Raw genomic sequence first — 18,525 nt, forward strand, 5'->3', positions numbered from 1 at the left:
TGGGGTTCAATAACCACCACCACCAATTAAGAGTAACAAAGAAAAGACAATGGAAAACACAGCGGTGGATGGAGGGTGAGGAAAAGGGGGGGGGGCAGAGAGAGAGCAGAATCGTTTTTCTTCGTGCGGTTCCAAGACACCTCTGCGTAATTCTGATCGGACATTCAGCAGAAAGAGAGGCTCACAACACCTGTGCCTAGATATCATGGTCACTTTAAGCGAGAATCAAGTGTTTGAGACACTCGAAAATTCTATCGATTGCGAGAGCACCACGCCTTTAGTAGAGGAAAGAGAAGGGGAGGAGAGAAAATGCTGGTGGATGGAAGAGGCGTTGAGAGAAGATGCAGAGAGTTGCCTTGAACGTTTTGGCTTAGAGAGACTGGATGAATCCCTGAGATCTTGCATTGACCGAAAGAAAGGAAAAAAAAAAGAAAAGAAGAAAAAAAGCATCTGGAAAAGAAATCCGGTTTTCATGCGGCAGTTTAGTGGGGCTTTAAGGCTTAACTAACTGCTCGAATCTCACTGGATGATAAAAGAAATTCCCACGGTTGTGATGAAAGGGACTCTTTATCAGAGCGAAAGTGAGTTTTCATTTTTTTTTTTTCATTTTTTTTTTTCAGTTTCCTCAACAAGAGTGCTGCGGGTCGACCATGAACAATAAGGAAAAATTACGTCCCATTAGCTGTGGCGCCTCGGAACAAAGCAAATGCAAAGAATCGCAACGGCGTGTAGGTGATGATTGTTCTGCGCCCAATTAAACTGGTTTTTATAAATCCAATTGTTCAGTTAAAAGAAGAGCAGTAAAAAGAAGGAGAAAAAGAAAAGAAAGGACCACTCTATGAAAAAAAGATGTGCCTGTGTGAGTTATGACTTTCTCATACCCATCAAAGATTTGAGATACGCCAGATTGGATGGTGTGATTTCACTCATTCTGTCGAACGATCATACACTGATGGAAGGGCAGCGATTGAGAGGAGAGAAGGAGACCCTAAAAAGCCGAAACATAACCAAAATTTAGTGAATAACATATGGGAAAAGGATTTGGCTGTATATTAGCACGATATACGCTCAGAACCATGTTCTACCTTGCTGGTATGAGTCCTCATCGACAAAGCAGCCAACGTCTTTCCTTTTTCTACGCGGGGGGTTTGACTAACAAGGGAATAGCTCTTCGTGGGTGCGCTATTTTTTGATAGGTCAAATTCGCAGACAGAGATATTTCTCCGATCACGTTTTATTTTGGTTCTTTTTCATTTTGTTTTTTGTTTTTTGCAGATGCGTCGTAACCTATATTGATGCATCTTTCTGTTGCGTGGCGTGATACAGCTTGCTTGAACAGAGCTCAAGCAGATCAGGGGCAGTTGGTTGGTTTTGTGTCAACTGCCATGGTGGGACATTTTTTTTTTTTTTCGCAACTCATTTCGGACTGCCTCAACATTGCAGAACATGACGCTACTCATACCAGTTCCCCAGCAAACAACAATTTCGTTTCTCCTCTTTCAACGAATACGATGCGTCTCAGCAGGTAAACTTCCTCGGTTGTCACCCGAATACACCTGCATTATTAGCACCTCACAATACGAACAGTACAAGCTTCTGCAGTATGCTTCTTTTTTTTTTTTTCAGGTATACCCGCCTCTCTGTCTTGAACCAAAGACAAGAAGGGGTAGTTTTGGCTTTGTCGCTGCTGCAGTACCCACGTTTTCAGCCAATCAAAACTTGAAAACCTGTGCTATCATGGTGGTCACTACAAAATGCGCAATGATGGCGAGAAAGAAAGAGCCGCATACATCCTAAATCTGCAAATTACGCAAACCTCCACCACCTAGGAAACCATAAATTTTTATTTGGGGCCGGCATCTACGTCAAACGGTTTTGCAGCTTCTAGTGACCTGAAGCTCTTCAGGGTCCCCGAACGATGATCAACTGAGTAGGGCTAGACAAGGGCTAGAAAAGGGGTAAATGAACTACGTGCAACGTGCCCATCTCTAGGAGAAATCGATGGCAATTGAGAGTTTCCGTGAAGTCTCTTTGATGTAGGAGCAACTGCCTTTGGCAACAACCAGTCAGGGACAATTAAATTGGTGGCTTTCATTTCAAGCAACTAGTATTGCAGCAATAGGAAGAAGTTGGCCCACGCACCACCACCACCACCACCACAACAACAGGTTGTGGCTGAAACGGTTTCCGTTGGGAGGCAAAATGTTTTAATTTTGAAAACCCAAATCCGGTCCGCATTGATATAAGGTGATCCACATTTATAACATTTTTTGCATTTGCGTTTGCGTTTGCAGTCGTTTTTTTTGGTTTTTTTTTTTTTTTGATTGTATTTTCCCGCTGCCAACTGTTAGTGAGGCAGTTGATTTGCCTTGTTTCTTCAAGGAAAACAAGCGATTGGGCGTCTTAGCAGGTGAGGTACTGATAAATATCTTCAACGATTGGACTTGTACAGTGGTTGCAGATATTGAGAGTCAATACCGAAAACAATAGCACTCCCAAATATGCAAAAAAAAAAAGACACACCGGCAAAGTGCAGGTGATATGAACATCAGCATGTGGGTGGGAGGTAATGTTTCCTGGAAGCGACAACTTGACTACAACTCCACCTGCTGTCAAAACCAAATAAATATAAAAAGAGAATGTATAAATACCTTTGGTTTCGTCCTTATTCTCATGGTGTTCAGAAAGGTCATCAACATCAACACAATCGTTAACTGACCACACCCCCCACCCCCCCTACCACTCACTACAAGAATGAAATTTTCTCAAATTTTTGGTGTTGCAGCTTTTGCTGTTACTTCTCAAGCTGCTGCTATCCCAGCTGACTCGTTTGCACCTGGTGTTAAGGACTCCGTCGTCTCGGGTCCCGCTTACTCACAATTGTTGCAAGTTTTAGGTGTTAGTGAAGCTACTGCACAAAAATTGGGTTTGACTGAAGGACAAACCGCTGGTGACTTGGCTGAAGAGATTGCTAAATTGGTTGACCAACAAAGTGGAAAGCGTTCTGATGTCGTTGATGTGGAAATTTCACAAAGAGACTTTCTCGGAGACCTCGAACAAATCCCATTGACTGTTTTGACTGACGCTCTCAACCTCTTGGCTAAGGGAGCCATCACTGGTTTTGATGATTTGATTAGTACTTTGGGAATCAATGCTACCGTCGCCAACGAGTTGGGCTTGTATGCTACTCAATCAATCTCCGAATTGATCAACAAGATTGCTTCTATCGTCGAGACTGCCATTGAAAACGGCTTCAAAGGATCAAAGAGAGATTTCCTCGGAGACCTCGAACAAATCCCATTGACTGTTTTGACTGACGCTCTCAACCTCTTGGCTAAGGGAGCCATCACTGGTTTTGATGATTTGATTAGTACTTTGGGAATCAATGCTACCGTCGCCAACGAGTTGGGCTTGTATGCTACTCAATCAATCTCCGAATTGATCAACAAGATTGCTTCTATCGTCGAGACTGCCATTGAAAACGGCTTCAAAGGATCAAAGAGAGATTTCCTCGGAGACCTCGAACAAATCCCATTGACTGTTTTGACTGACGCTCTCAACCTCTTGGCTAAGGGAGCCATCACTGGTTTTGATGATTTGATTAGTACTTTGGGAATCAATGCTACCGTCGCCAACGAGTTGGGCTTGTATGCTACTCAATCAATCTCCGAATTGATCAACAAGATTGCTTCTATCGTCGAGACTGCCATTGAAAACGGCTTCAAAGGATCAAAGAGAGATTTCCTCGGAGACCTCGAACAAATCCCATTGACTGTTTTGACTGACGCTCTCAACCTCTTGGCTAAGGGAGCCATCACTGGTTTTGATGATTTGATTAGTACTTTGGGAATCAATGCTACCGTCGCCAACGAGTTGGGCTTGTATGCTACTCAATCAATCTCCGAATTGATCAACAAGATTGCTTCTATCGTCGAGACTGCCATTGAAAACGGCTTCAAAGGATCAAAGAGAGATTTCCTCGGAGACCTCGAACAAATCCCATTGACTGTTTTGACTGACGCTCTCAACCTCTTGGCTAAGGGAGCCATCACTGGTTTTGATGATTTGATTAGTACTTTGGGAATCAATGCTACCGTCGCCAACGAGTTGGGCTTGTATGCTACTCAATCAATCTCCGAATTGATCAACAAGATTGCTGCTATCGTCGAGACTGCCATTGAAAACGGCTTCAAAGGATCAAAGAGAGATTTCCTCGGAGACCTCGAACAAATCCCATTGACTGTTTTGACTGACGCTCTCAACCTCTTGGCTAAGGGAGCCATCACTGGTTTTGATGCTTTGATTAGTACTTTGGGTCTCAACGCTACTACCGCTAACCGTTTAGGACTTTACGCTACCGAAAACATTGGTGACTTGATCAAGCAAGTTATCAACATTACTGAGACTGCCATTGAAAACGGCTTCAAAGGATCAAAGAGAGATTTCCTCGGAGACCTCGAACAAATCCCATTGACTGTTTTGACTGACGCTCTCAACCTCTTGGCTAAGGGAGCCATCACTGGTTTTGATGATTTGATTAGTACTTTGGGAATCAATGCTACCGTCGCCAACGAGTTGGGCTTGTATGCTACTCAATCAATCTCCGAATTGATCAACAAGGTTGCTACTATCGTCGAGACTGCCATTGAAAACGGCTTCAAGGGTAAGAGAGATGATCTCGCAAGCATTTTGAGTCAAATTCCAATTGACGTTTTCACCGCTGTTATTAATGGACTTGCCAAGGGTGCAGTCTTCGGTTTTGATGAAGTTGTTGGAGAATTGGGAATCAACGCTGTCCTTGCCAACAAGATCGGTTTGTTTGCCACTCAAACAACCTCAGAGTTGCTCAACACCTTGCTTCATCTCGTTGAAACTTCCATCGAAGATGGTTTTGCCAACCCATAAAAAAGAAAATAAAAAAAAAAAAGTTTTGACTTACTTTTGCACAGTTATTAAAAAAGATTCTTCCGTCAAAAACTCGTTGTTTTTTTTTTGTTTGTTTCATTTCAAGCTGGCCCGAGCAGTATACACTGAAAACAAAGTTATCATGGGTCAATCAAATTTTATAGGACTTTCATTTCGTTATTTCGTTTCAAGTTATTTGGTGCAATAGTAACGTGCAGTTTTTTATGTTGATGTCTGAAACTTCTTTTGTAGCCAGTTATCTTCGAGAAGAAAAGGTCTCTATCCAAGACACTCACAAGAGGAGAGAAAGGTGTACGGCAAGGTGATGAAGTTGTGCTTGGAGTAGAGTTGTGGTGTTGCATCCGTTTAAAAAAAATACTTGTTGCTAAATCAATCTTGCAAAAAATTGCTGACAACACCGAGGATATTGTAATTCACAAATGACATCCACGGCGAGGGCATGAGTATCTGGGTTGCCCTGCATTCGTTGAAGCTGAATATAGTTTGTGGCTCTAAATCCATCATGAGTCCGAATCACAGAAAATACAATAGCCGAATACTGTGGGAAAAGTTGATCGGACTCTGGAGGTAACTCGTGCTATAATTGGTTTAGCTTGTCCCACACAGCAACGGCAGGGATAATCTAACCAAAAATAGTGGATCTGGATCTACAATACTTACGCCAGCTGCCTTTCAAAACCAACAATTTACTATTGTTTGATGCATGTTAGTTTCCCTGGCATGACGTGAAGAGAACCACAGGGGTAGTTGAGAAAGAGGCCTCCTCCTTCCTTCTTCCCCCTTCATTGCTCCACCTTTTGACAAATCCACCCCTCGATTGGTGACGATGCTTTTGCGGTTTGTCTTTTTTTTTTTTTTTTGAAGCTGGGTTTCTGTTTTACCGTGGTCGTCACTTCCTAGTTTACAGTGGCGAGTCAGATCACCAAGAGAGCAAGAATGTGCACGGAAAGATGGCTGCAAATCTTGGTGTGGTTTTGCAAAAAAAATTTTACGTGGTTTGCACTCCGTCTATGTCAGCCCTAGAAATCGTGATACGGAGTTGGAAGCTACAACAGATCAGGATGCGTTTGGTAGGCTCCTCGCAACACTTCAAGCAGGATCGACATTGCTCCAATTTAACCGTATAGATTCTGTAATTACATGCATGCACCTATAGTCTAATTACAGTGGCTTAGCAAGTTTGCATTGTTTCAAAGCAAACCACAACGGATCGGAATTCAAATCCACACTTGTGCATCACTAGGACAATCAACAACCGCAACCGTACCTTTAAATCTGGGCTTAGATGAAGCTCCCTTTCCCCCCCCCCCCCCAAAAAAAAAAAAAAAAAAACCAACGCAACAAGAACAGTCACAACCCAGTTCAGGCAGATTGATCTGAAGGATCCTTCCTCCCTCCCTCCGTTCTACCGCACGGCACGAACCTATTGTCTCGTTTGCTCAACGCTTTTCACAAGAAGGGGATGTCCTTTTCCCCACGTTTTGGAGGCTTAAAGAGCCACATGGCATGAAGTTGTAAAGGGAGTATTGTCGTCGTTGTCGCTCAAGCTCCCCGTGGGTAGGCTTTCCTCTACCCCCTTATTTTTCTTTAACCGTTCAAATCCTTTTTTGGCTTCAGCTGAGTGACGAAACTAGCACTTAAGATTTTGTTTGCATTTGAGGGAGGAAAGGGGACGGAAATAGATGCCTCTCCCCTATTCTCTTCAATACGAATCAATTGGATTTGCAAAGACGGCTAGTGATGAAGGTGCGAATTTCCACGGAACTCTGTCCAAAGCAAAAAAGTGTCAAAATGCACGGCTGCTAAGACGGGAAAGAGGAAGTTGGCCTTCACGCTGTTTTACGAGTGGTTCGTTTTTTCAGACTCTTGCATCCCATCAGCATCGATACTGCGGGAGGAAACAGGAGAAGAAACGGGAGAAGACGAAGAAAAAGAAGAAGAAGCAAAAAATACGCCACTCCAACATGAGATACAGTGGTGTAGGAGCTGACGCACACACTCTCTCCAAACATGTACAACTTGAAGTAACTGTGGATGGTCAAAGACGGAAACTGTGGAGGGCCTAGCTCATGAGCTTTTTTGAAGAAACGTTTCCTTGTCTGTGACTTTCCGCTTTTAAAACCAAACTAAAAAAGACAGTTTGACCATTGTAGTTTGAAGCCACTGGTCAAAAATTAAGGTTCGTGCTTTACACGAAGATTGCAACTGCAAACGCCGTCCCACCTGTCTCAGTTTCGCAGCAAACATCAACTGCGTGGGAATGCGAATGAAAATGAAAGCACCTGTCATTCAGGTCCAGTCTTTTGAACAGTAGACTCATCAGACTTGAAAAAGAGCGACGCGCACAACAACAGCATTGCACAATCAACTTACGAAAAACGCCCTGGTGACAGGAATAGGTGATGCACGATGCTCCGTCAACTCCACACTTTCGACTTTTAGTCATGAAATTTAGAAAACTGTTTGCGGATTTGGGGTTTTTGGGATCAAAAGTTCCTAGTGTGGAGCCCACGCAAAAGAGTAAGAACTGAACCTAGTTGGTTTGGAGCACAGGCGGGATTTTATATTTTATTTTTCGTTTTTTTTTTTTTTTTTTTTTTTTTGGCTGCAAAATCTTTGGTGTTCATGGTCAGCCAGTCCTTTTTTGAAAACCGTTGTCTAGTGTTGAACTTTAAGGAGGAATTGAGAGCATGAAAACGTGAAAGGATCAAATATTCTACTTCATACCGTCGACCTGACGAACGCTATAAATACTCGTTCATTCTTCCAATGTGGTTTTATTTTATTCTACTTTGAACCACACAACAAGCTCCTCACCACAATCAACGATGAAGTTTTCAAATATTTTTGTTGCCGCTTCTTTTGCTGTTTCAGCTAACGCTGCTGCCATTGCTCCTTCCTTTCTGTCTTCAACACTTCATGTTTCCAAGAATGAAGCTAGGTTCGCCGGTACTTTTCCTCCAGTCGAGAATCCAGTACTCCAACAACAAAGCTCAAAGAGAGATTTGCTTGGCAATTTGGAAAAGATCCCCGTGCAATTGTTGACTGAAGCTATTGACCTCGTTGCCAAAGGTGCAATCACCGGCTTTGATGATTTGTTGAGCTACTTGGGAATCAACGCTACAACTGCTAACAAACTTGGCTTATCTGTTACCGAGTCTGCATTTGAATTGATTGGTCTGTTGGGCGAGCTTATTGCTACTGAAATTGAAAAGGATTTGGGTGAAAAGTCAAAGAGAAGTCTCGCTAGTGAATTGGAAGGCATTTCAGTTAAGCTCTTGACCAAAGCCATCACTGCTTTAACCAAGGGCCTCATCACCAAGGGTGTTGCTGGTTTTGAGCATCTTTTGGAAATCTTGGGAATCAGCGAAGCCACTGCTAACAAGATTGGTTTAAAAGTGACCCAAGACGTTCCAGAATGGATCAAGCTCTTGGCTAAATTCATTGTTGAAAAAGCTGCTGCTCATATTTTCAAAAGAGATGGTGTCGCTGCCGCCGCCGCCGTCGCCGGTGTTCCCGTTCCCCAGGTGATTATTCCTATTGAGTTTCTCAACAATGCCATTCAAGCTTTGTTGAAAGGTACAGTTGACGGAAGTGCCCAAGGTTTCATTAACTTGTTGAACATCTTGCACATCAATGCCACTGCTGCTGCTGAATTAGGCTTGACCGAGGGCCAATCCACCGTTGACTTGGTTATTGAGTTGGGCCATCTCATCAGTGTCGAAGCCGCTGCTGGTGTCCACTACTTTGACAAAAGAGATTTTCTTGGAGACATTGAGCAGATCCCAATCCACTTGTTGACCGAAGCCATCGATGACATCGTCAGCGGTGTCATTAAGCCAACGGTTGAAGGTTACGATGAGTTGTTGGGGTTGCTTGGTATCAACGCCACCATTGCAAATGAACTTGGCATAATTTTGGGTGAAGATGCCTACGACTTAGTTGCCCTGTTGGGTAAAATCATTGAAGATGAAGTTGAGAAGGAATGGAAGAACTTGACTTCCAAGAGAGACCTCGTCAGTGACTTGGTCCACATTCCAATCACCTTGTTGAACCAAGCTATTGAAGGTTTGCTCAATGGTACCATCACCACAGCCGATGAATTGATTTCATTCTTGGACCTCTCTGTTGCTACCGCCGGCGAGTTGGGTATAGTTGGAGGAGAGACTGTTTTGCAATTGGTTGCTCAAATTGCCAAGCTCATTGCAACTGAAATTGAACACGGTTTGGGTTCTCTTAAAAAGAGAGACCTCGTCAGTGACTTGGTCCACATTCCAATCACCTTGTTGAACCAAGCTATTGAAGGTTTGCTCAATGGTACCATCACCACAGCCGATGAATTGATTTCATTCTTGGACCTCTCTGTTGCTACCGCCGGCGAGTTGGGTATAGTTGGAGGAGAAACTGTTTTGCAATTGGTTGCTCAAATTGCCAAGCTCATTGCAACTGAAATTGAACACGGTTTAGGTTCTCTTAAAAAGAGAGACCTCGCTAGTGACTTGGAACTGGTTTCCATCACGTTGTTGACCAACGCAATTGAAGCTTTGACCAAGGGTCTTATCACCTCGGGAGTCAAAGGATTCGAAACCTTGTTGGGAATTTTGGGCATTAGTGCTGCTACTGCCAACAGACTCGGCTTGGAAGCTACTCAAACTGTTGCACAATGGATCAAGCAATTGGCCCAACTTATCATTGAGAAAACCGCTCAAGCTCTTTTCTAAAAACAAGAACAATCCTTATTTTCGGTCTCAATTTGGGGAACTGGCCAGTGACTTTGATTGATTGAAAGTCTTGATGGGCCATGTTTTTTTTTTTTATTAGTTTTTATACCCCATCTATTACTATGATTTATTATTGCTTACAAGAATTCTGTTTCGGATAGACCTGTAGAAATGAAATAAAACCAAAAAAAGAAGAAAATGAAGAGCTTTGCCGTAAATAAAAAAAAAATCGAGCCCGATACCTGGTTTTGAACTCGTAAATCACGTGCTACACTTTGTAGTGTTTTGGCTGCAAAAAAACAAAAAAAAAATTGCAACCCTAATCTTAAACTTGACATATATTGGCCATATTTTTACTGTACTTGCCCCCTTCTTTTTTCAAACTAGTAGCTGCACGCTATCTCTACCATTATTGCACAGTATACCCACCATCAACAACCAAGCTTGAGCCAGTGATAAAGTTAGCCTGGTCACTAAGCAAGAACAAAATGGCATTGGCGATCTCCTCAGGCTCGCCAATGCGGCCCAAGGGGTGCTTATCAATCAACTCATCGATTTCCCTAATGCCCAAAAACAACTTCAAAAGCGGCGTGTTGACGTACCCAGGGACAACTTCATTGATCCTGATCCCCAATGGCGCATACTCCAATGCCAACGTGCGCGTCATGGCATGGATCCCACCTTTAGCAGCGCAGAGGTTAGTTAGACCCGGAATGGCCGATTGGGCAATGATGGAGCCGACATTGACGATGCTACCCAACTTGTTGAACTCGGCCCAGTAGTTGAGCGCCAACTTGTTCAAGGCGAATGTGCCTGCGAGGTTGACCTTGACCACCTCGTTGAACTGCTCAATGGTCTCGTCGGCGCCGAGCGCGGTGGTGTTGATCATGGAGGCGTTGGCCACTACATAGTCGAGCTCCTTGAACTCGTCAAATGCAAAGTCAATGAGGTTGACGTTGTCCTGGTAGGTGCCGATATCAGTGCGCAAAAACTTGAGGTTGTGGCTGTGGCCGGGCACTTTCTTGTGGATGTTGTTCATTATGGGGTCGATGTCTTCGGCGTGGAGCAAGTCTCCTACTATGACCTTGGCGCCGTTGCGCAAGAGCGCTACTGATGTGGCGAGTCCGATCCCTGAGAGTCCACCCGTCACCACGGCGACCTTGTTGGCGAAATTGTAAGACATGGTGAGAAAACTAGTCACCCCTCCACCCCACTCCAGAAAAAAAAAAAAACAAAATGGATTCCGAAATCTATCAAGCCTATATATATTTGTATTAAAAGAAGATACAATAAGTGAATGTGTGAATGGATTTTTTTTTTCCCTAGAATTATGAACAACGATGCTTATATATGCAGGGGCATGCCGGTTGTGGTTGGTTGTGGTTGGATGTGCTAGTTGTATTGCGTCTACTCTCTCCAGCCAACCATGGCTTCAGTGGTAGTTTCGATTGCTTCCGATTCGTCACCGCTGCACGAAAGTTTCTTCTCTTCGTCGTCTTGCTTGCGTTCTTTGCGTCGTTTCTTTTCATCCGAGGCAACAGTGAAATTCTTTAAAATAAATTCGTCAGCCACGTCTCCATCGAGCTTGTCTAATTCCTCTCTAGGTATAATTAATGGCCAAACCCATTTGGCACAGATGGCTAGAAATAACAAGACCCCGGGGAACCCCACGGCTGCTATGGTTAGTGTAATCACAAACTCACCCATGCCTCCTACAACTTCCAAAACGGTGTAGATGTAAAACCATTTTTTGGTCGGTAAAGCGTGAATATCCTTCCACACCTGCGGGCACGAGGGATCATTCTCGACGTATTCTTTATCTAGAAAGATGTACCGTATTCTGTTGGTGACGATGTTTTGATGGAGACCGGTAATGGCCATGATGAAAAAAAGCCCAGATAACACCGCCTGCGGTACTAGGCCGAGAATAACTAGAAAAGGCCGCGACATCATGGCAAACGTCATTATCCCTTGGAGGGTGTTGGTGACGCGCTGCTCAACGACAGAAAGCCGTTTGCCCGATTTGTCGTAAACCACGAGCGAGTCTGTATGAAGAGGCGCCTGAGGGATCAAGCCGTTTGGAGGTGGGATTCCCATGAGGCCAGCGAATCCCGTGGTTAAGCCCAACAACAAGAAATCCCAGTGGAACGATGCCGGTTTCTTCAACGGGTACTCCTTGGACTGGCACATCAACGAAGAAACGTTGTGGTCAAAGTAAAACAAAAACGTCAACAAGATGGCAAACGGAATTGCAAGAAACACATCACCCACCTCGATATTTTCGCCTGGCCAAAAATGGATAAACCAACCATGGGGTCTTCTGTCGCCGCTTTCCGTTGGCTGGAACGACTGGGTGATGGGCAACCTCGCCAACTCGGTCTGGCTCAACTTGCCTCCAAAATGAATGAACCCAGTAAAGAAGATGACCGATGCCACGACCCCATAGTCGATAAAGACTTTTCTCACCCACGGTTTGAAATAGTGCAAATAATTGCCAAAGATTGCCGATCCTACCCCGCAAATAATCATACACAACGAGATCATCACCGAGCAGTAGCCACTAGCAAGGTCGACGTCCTCGAACTGGTGCGAAAGGATCTGGATGCCCTTTTGGATATAGACAAAGTTGATGAAAAAGCCAAAGATGTCGCACGAGTATAGACTGATGATCTGCATCCACGAGATGTAGTTGCCCACAGCTATAATGATGTGGAACACCATCGACCATAGGTATACCCAGCACATAAAGGGGAAATAAGGGGTGCCGCGAGGAGTCATCAACTCGTACACGGTATAGCTAAAGATGGAGATGGGGCCGGTGACGCCGACAATGCACAAGGGCTGGCCCGAGAACAAGCCAAACACGACGCCGGCAAACGCGGTAGACAAGAGAACTTCATTGACTCCATACGCGTTATCAGTCTTGTCAAACATATCCTGGGCAAAGGAAATGGCCGGTAGCAAGTTGGCAAAAAAGATGAACAAAGTGGACGGTATCACCCGGTAGTTCCACGCGTCTTTGAAGTCGGACTCGTAGTAGGGTAGCCTTGTTTTGATGTCATTGTAGATGCCGTATCCAAAGTAGTTCACATGTCTAAAGGATAACGTCATCGTTGTGGATGCTGTATGATAAAAGAACAACAAAACCAAAAAAAAAACACCTGCTGGGAGCCTTGGTTGTGGGATATTTTGGCAGTGGCAGTGGCAGTAGTAGTGACGTTACTATAAGTCTACTCCCGGCTGTGTTTTCATCCACTTAACAAAATCTGTGTGTTCCAGCTAGGCAGCACGAGGGGTTTATAAATCCAACAGCTATCTTCAACGGTCGATTAAGAACCAAACTAAACGCAAAAAAAAGATGCCCTGCGAAATCGAGACCTGCGCAGTTCGATGCGCACGTGATTAGTCGCGTCACGTGCACCCCCTCTTGACTATGTATGTTTGGATGTCAAATAGCTCTTAACTATGTCCTTTCTATTTTCCCTTGACTGAGATTCTTTTGCTCACTTTATCAGCCGCCGCGGTGCGCACGCACTTTCCCTCCATATGGCTTCTCACCAGTGCAACAGCAGGTGGTGCATCACGGAAAGGGAGCAATTGTGATCAGCCCTCAGCCCTGATTTCACCGGCATTTTGTTGCTGGTTAGCGCGGGTTAGATTGCTCTCCTGCTGAAATCAATTAACAAACTCATTAAAGACAAAAACGAAAAAAACGAAAACGTGGTCCAAATTCCTAGATGACAGAGCCACGTGAAAAGAAGAAAAGCAACCAAGGGCACTCTATCATTAATACGGCTTTCGTTCTTCAATGAATTGCTGTCACAACAATGGGTTATAGTTTAGGGTTTCCGGCTTATGACGAGTCTTTTTTTTTTTTCAAACACCACATTCTTGGCACGTCAGTAGCAACCTTTTGGTTAATTTTGTTTTTTCAATTGCCGGCCATGTGGTCTGTTGCGCCAAGGGAGACCGTGGGAGACCACCACTTGTGCATTCGAAAGAAAAATTGAACACCGGGGAAGCTTTCAAGCGGTCAATTGAGTTTGGCGCACTTATCCCAAGTATTTTTTTTTTTTTTTTTTTTTTTTTTTTTTCAAGGCTGAATCTCCCCCCCCCCCCCTGGACACTTCTCAACTCAATCATCGGAGTCTGAGAAGATGCACTGGGCATCACTCAAATCCAGGGTGAGGTTTTCAAACTTGCTGAAAAACTCTAAACTGTTTTCCTTGTTCGCCTCGAGCGCCTTTTTCAACAAATCATTAGCGATGGGGTCCAATGGCGATATGGCCAACGCATCGTGTAGTCGGTCAATCGCGGGCACGTAGTCTCCCAACTTCATATGTATCAACCCCACCGCAGACAAGATGTTCGCGTCGTTCTTGTTGCTCACTTTCAACACTTGGTTAAAACACTCCAACGCCTTGTAGGGCTCGTTGGACTTGCGGTAAACATGCCCCAAATTGGCATGGATCGAGATCCAGGTCTTGGAGTTGGAGTTCAAGTACCGCGAGGTTTGCAAGGCCCGCTGAAGGTAAAACTCGGCGCGGTCGAGCTCGTTCTTGTGGAAATAGACAACGCCGAGCTCGTTGAGAAGAAGCGGATCTTCTTCGCAGATGTGGTGCGACGCGAGCAAGTATTCCTTGGCGAGGTTCAAGTTGTTCATTTGAAGATGCTGCATCCCCAAAAACAAATTGGGCAAATGGGCCCCGGGGAATAGTTTGGCGGCGTAGGCATAGGCACTTATTGCCTGTTCATGCTCACCCTCGGCTGCAAACGTGTGAGCAAACCCAATCCAAGCTTGACCAAAGTTGGGGTTCAACATCGTGGCCTTGTTGAAGTATTTCCTCGCTTCGTGAATCTTGTTGATTGACAAGTAATACGTCCCCACGGCGAGCCACGTCATCGGGTTAGACGAGTAGAGCTCGGCCAATTGATGGCTTTTGTAGAACAACTTGTTTCTGCCGCCCAACTCATATAAACAGCTCAAGTAGTTGGGCAACACGTCGAAATTGAACTGGTCCTTGAATAGGATTTTCTCACATACACCCAAACATGCATCGAAATTGCACTGGACATACAAATAGTCGGCTTGGCTCAAGAGGAGATCACAGTTGTCCATGAGGTCGTACTCTTCGCGCAAGATCTGCTCGGCCTCTTTGAACCTGTCAACATGGACGTACTTGTTTAGCCTCGTGGCGTAAAGGAGCTTGATCAAGTCATTGTTGCCGTCAATCTCTCTATAGTTCAACTGGCTAGTGACAAACTCCCACTCTTCACGCGGGGTCATCATGTTATTGCGTATCAACTCATTAAAAGCTTCAAAGCACTTGACGTCAACCAATAACGCCTCCTTGTAGCACTCTTTTGCCCGTTCAAAGTTATTCTGAGCAACAAATACCAACCCGCGCAAATAACACATTGAAGCTTCAAGCTTGACTCCGCCATCGTCATTTTTCAAGCGGTCTTCTTTGTCAAACGGGTTTTCCTCACCAATGAGCTCCAAAGCCTCGTCCCACTGCTCTAGTTTTATCAAGCTGTATCCGGCCAAGTATCGACAAAGAATGCTATTGGAAAACTCTTCACTCGACAAGATCAAATCCTTGCACCGCGAGTAATTGCCCTGGTCAAAGTAGACTTGAGCGAGCCAAAAGGCATCGTTGGGGTCATTGGTCAAATCGAGAATCTTGTCGCCCAAAAACTCGGCTGTCTTGTACTGGTGCTGGCCAATCACGTCGTGCCTCCATAACCGAAGCTTCTCAATCGGCGTGAGGAAATCCGCCTGCAGTAGCGATTCGTCCGACCGGTTTTGACTGGTGGTGAGATTGTTGTTGTTAATGTTTGAGCTGCGATCGAGGTTGAAGAACAGGGACTTGTTGGAGGACGAGCCGGGCGTTTCAAAGATCTTGGTGCTTTGTTTGGCAGTTTGGTTGGGAGGGGTGCGAAATATCTCCTTCTTCCTGCTGAGCATGGGTGATATGAACAACGTAGAGTTATGCTGCTTGGGGGTCTTTTGATTCAGCACCATCAGGATACAGCAATTGGAACTCGTTGGGGACTCGGTCGGAGGTTTCTTCTGGCAGATGGTGGCTCGTGTGTGGATGGTGTTGTTTTTTGCAGCACCGTCTGGAAGGTAAAACGCGGTGGTTTCGAAATTGCAAATTCTCTTCGCGTACGGGGGATGAAAATCTCATCGCAGCCACCACTTGACTGATACCGTCTTTCTTTTTATATACATATAGAGTATATCTATATCCATTTTTTTTTGCCCAACAGAGTCAAGATGGCCAAGGGTGTCACTAAAGGCAATGAAATTGCAAATGAGCCGAAAGAAGAACAACAACCCACCACCAAAAAGGTCAAGTCGGCCTTGAAAGGAGGCAGCGCAACAATCTCAACCAAGAGCGATGCCGTCGCATCACCAATCCAGTTTCGAATATTCGTTGGCTCCTACGAGCACAACTTGCTCTGCTTATCGGTGATCCTCGACCCGAAGAACAGCAAGGAACCCGTGTTCCAGCCCATTTTCCATTTCCAAGCCCATGCATTATCCATCAAGTCCATCGACCTCGCCAAGAGGTATTTGGTCACCGGTTCCAACGACGAGCATATTAGGATATACGACTTGCAGAAGCGGAAAGAGCTCGGCACTTTGCTCGGCCACCAGGGGACGATCACCACGTTGCGGTTCTCGAAAGAAGGAGCTCAAGCAGCTGCAGAGGAGGCCGAAGGGGGAGCAACTTCGTCAGCAGCTGCTGGCAAGTGGCTCCTATCGGGATCGGAAGACGGCAAGATTATAATCTGGAGGACAAAGGACTGGGAGGTGTTTGCCACGTTAAAGGGACACACTGACAAAATCAACGATTTGAGCGTCCACCCTAGTGGGAGAGTCGCGATAAGCGTGTCGCAAGACAAGACGATCAGATTGTGGAACTTGATGACTGCAAAAAAGGCCGCCGTGTTGAAGATCAAAGGCAGGGACCACTTGGGCCACCTGGGCCAGTTTGTCAATTGGAGCGCCGATGGCCATTTTTTCTTAGTGGGGTTGAATAACCTGATTTTGCTTTACAGGACCTCAACGGCCACGATTGTCAAGAAATTGCGGTTCAAGTCTACTATCATGTGCATGCAAATGGACAAATTCGAGAATCGCCAGTGGTTGGTGGTGGGGTTCGCTGACGGGTCCATCGGGTTTTACGACTTTGAAGAAATAATTGAGAGTATTCTCGACGCAAGCGAAGAAGAAGAAGAAGAAGAAAAAGCTGCTGTTGAAAACAAGGAACTGGAACTGCTCGAGCCTGTTTTCGTTCTCAGGGTCCACACCAACCGCATAAAAGATTTCTATTTCTTCCAGAATCAAGATACGCAGAACATCCCATTTTTGATCTCGGTGTCGTCGGATGGCAAAGTTGTCATTTCAAACTTGGCGATAAAGGACCAAGTTGCCGTCTATGACACGGGAGAGAGGCTAAACTGTGTTGTTTGCTCACCCGAGCACGTTGAAAAAGTGGATAGCATGAAAAAACGCTTTGCTGAAGAGGAGCCCAACATCGACGCCAGCGAATCGGAATTTGAAACCGATGGCGAGGAGATCAAGGCGATTTTGAGCGGGCAAAAGCGAAGCAGCAGCAACAAGAGAAACAAAAAGAATAGCAACAAGAACAAGAGCAAAAATAAGAAAAGAAAAGTCAAGGTGACGCTTGAATAAAAAAAAACCCCCGTCAACAATAAAAGATTAACCGAACTTACGAGAATAATTTTCTTTATAAACGGGCAACGTTTTTGTCAAACAATGCTTTAGCTCTTGCCCATACTGGTGCTGTAGCTCTCTCTGGCAATTGCAACAAACTTGGCATCAAGTCCTTGGAGAAAAACTCCGAAGCTTCTCTCGGTAACAAACTAGGCAAGTGGTCGATCGAGCAAACTGAAAGTTTGGGGCCTTTTGAAGTCTTGACAGGCACAGTTGGATCGTTGAACACGGTGGCAATCTCGTAAACTGGGATGGGGTTATGTGGGTTGGTAGTGTCGGCGCTGACATCGACTATAGTTGTCAATTTCCTATCTTCAACGTTCAAGCTGTCGTAGTTGATAAATGGCGGGATGGGCTGAGACAAGTAAATGCAATTGACAAAGATATTCGAGTCGACAATCTCTTTAAAGGGCCCGCCTTTTGCGGTTTCCTTCATGTCCCATTTGGCAACGTTCTCGTCGGGGATACCGACTTTTTTGAACAAGTCAATTGCACCGGACCCGCATCTGCCGAGTGCGCCAATCACCAAAGCCGTGGGGTACTCGCCGTTATTCTTAGCTACTGCTTTCGCCAACTCCGATTTGACGTATTGGATCAACTCGCCTTCGTTGGGGTATGGAGTCACACCGGGCAAGTCTTCATCATCGCCGTGCAATTGCTTGAATGCCCAGTCGAGCACACCAATGGCAGCACCAGCGAACCCAGCGTAAAACCCAAACGCAGCAACTCTTCTCCCTTGGTCATTTTCCAAAAACTCCAAGTCGTAGAGAACACCATTGCCAGCGGGGAATCTAGCCAAGACCTTGTCCCAACCTGCTTGGTTTTTGTAACAGTGGGCAAACTGGATGTGTTCGTGCACCAAGGGGAAAGTTTCATTTTCTGGCAATTCCTTCAAACCGATAATGATACGATCTTTGGGGGCTTGTTTCCAGGATCCTTCTGGCACAATCTCGGCTCCCACGTCTTGATACTCCTTAATGTCGAATGTAGATTGGGAGCTCTCTTCAACGTAGACTTTGAAGCCGGCGTCGAGCAATTGCTTGGTTGTCGATGGAGTCAACGCTGCTCTTGCTTCCAATGGTTTGGTTTCTGCTCTCAAATGGAGAATAACTGGCTCACTCATGATATAGA

General features: G+C 45.2%; 7 protein-coding genes across 7 annotated transcripts; 3 read left to right on the forward strand and 4 right to left on the reverse strand. All coding sequences in view use genetic code 12, as the record gives it.

Moving 5' to 3' along the window:
* Window positions 1-2,754: 2,754 nt before the first annotated feature.
* On the forward strand, window positions 2,755-4,905 carry LODBEIA_P52770 (uncharacterized protein; the record flags this gene model as incomplete). The annotated part of the gene is made up of 1 exon (XM_066975591.1): window positions 2,755-4,905. The coding sequence occupies one exon, from the start codon at window positions 2,755-2,757 to the stop codon at window positions 4,903-4,905; it is 2,151 nt and encodes a 716-aa protein (XP_066832215.1).
* Window positions 4,906-7,754: 2,849 nt separating this feature from the next.
* Window positions 7,755-9,647, forward strand: LODBEIA_P52780 (uncharacterized protein; the record flags this gene model as incomplete). The annotated part of the gene is made up of 1 exon (XM_066975592.1): window positions 7,755-9,647. The coding sequence occupies one exon, from the start codon at window positions 7,755-7,757 to the stop codon at window positions 9,645-9,647; it is 1,893 nt and encodes a 630-aa protein (XP_066832216.1).
* Window positions 9,648-10,056: 409 nt separating this feature from the next.
* LODBEIA_P52790 (uncharacterized protein) lies at window positions 10,057-10,830 on the reverse strand (the record flags this gene model as incomplete). The annotated part of the gene is made up of 1 exon (XM_066975593.1): window positions 10,057-10,830. The coding sequence occupies one exon, from the start codon at window positions 10,828-10,830 to the stop codon at window positions 10,057-10,059; it is 774 nt and encodes a 257-aa protein (XP_066832217.1).
* A 224-nt stretch (window positions 10,831-11,054) lies between these two features.
* On the reverse strand, window positions 11,055-12,758 carry LODBEIA_P52800 (uncharacterized protein; the record flags this gene model as incomplete). Its single annotated transcript, XM_066975595.1, has 1 exon — window positions 11,055-12,758. The coding sequence occupies one exon, from the start codon at window positions 12,756-12,758 to the stop codon at window positions 11,055-11,057; it is 1,704 nt and encodes a 567-aa protein (XP_066832218.1).
* Window positions 12,759-13,782: 1,024 nt separating this feature from the next.
* Window positions 13,783-15,615, reverse strand: LODBEIA_P52810 (uncharacterized protein; the record flags this gene model as incomplete). Its single annotated transcript, XM_066975596.1, has 1 exon — window positions 13,783-15,615. One exon carries the CDS (start codon window positions 15,613-15,615, stop codon window positions 13,783-13,785), a length of 1,833 nt encoding a protein of 610 aa, XP_066832219.1.
* Window positions 15,616-15,927: 312 nt separating this feature from the next.
* LODBEIA_P52820 (uncharacterized protein) lies at window positions 15,928-17,352 on the forward strand (the record flags this gene model as incomplete). The annotated part of the gene is made up of 1 exon (XM_066975597.1): window positions 15,928-17,352. The coding sequence occupies one exon, from the start codon at window positions 15,928-15,930 to the stop codon at window positions 17,350-17,352; it is 1,425 nt and encodes a 474-aa protein (XP_066832220.1).
* Window positions 17,353-17,407: 55 nt separating this feature from the next.
* On the reverse strand, window positions 17,408-18,517 carry LODBEIA_P52830 (uncharacterized protein; the record flags this gene model as incomplete). The annotated part of the gene is made up of 1 exon (XM_066975598.1): window positions 17,408-18,517. One exon carries the CDS (start codon window positions 18,515-18,517, stop codon window positions 17,408-17,410), a length of 1,110 nt encoding a protein of 369 aa, XP_066832221.1.
* Window positions 18,518-18,525: the final 8 nt, after the last annotated feature.

This window comes from Lodderomyces beijingensis (genome assembly GCF_963989305.1).
Source record: "Lodderomyces beijingensis strain CBS 14171 genome assembly, chromosome: 6".
Lineage (NCBI taxonomy): Eukaryota > Fungi > Ascomycota > Pichiomycetes > Serinales > Debaryomycetaceae > Lodderomyces > Lodderomyces beijingensis.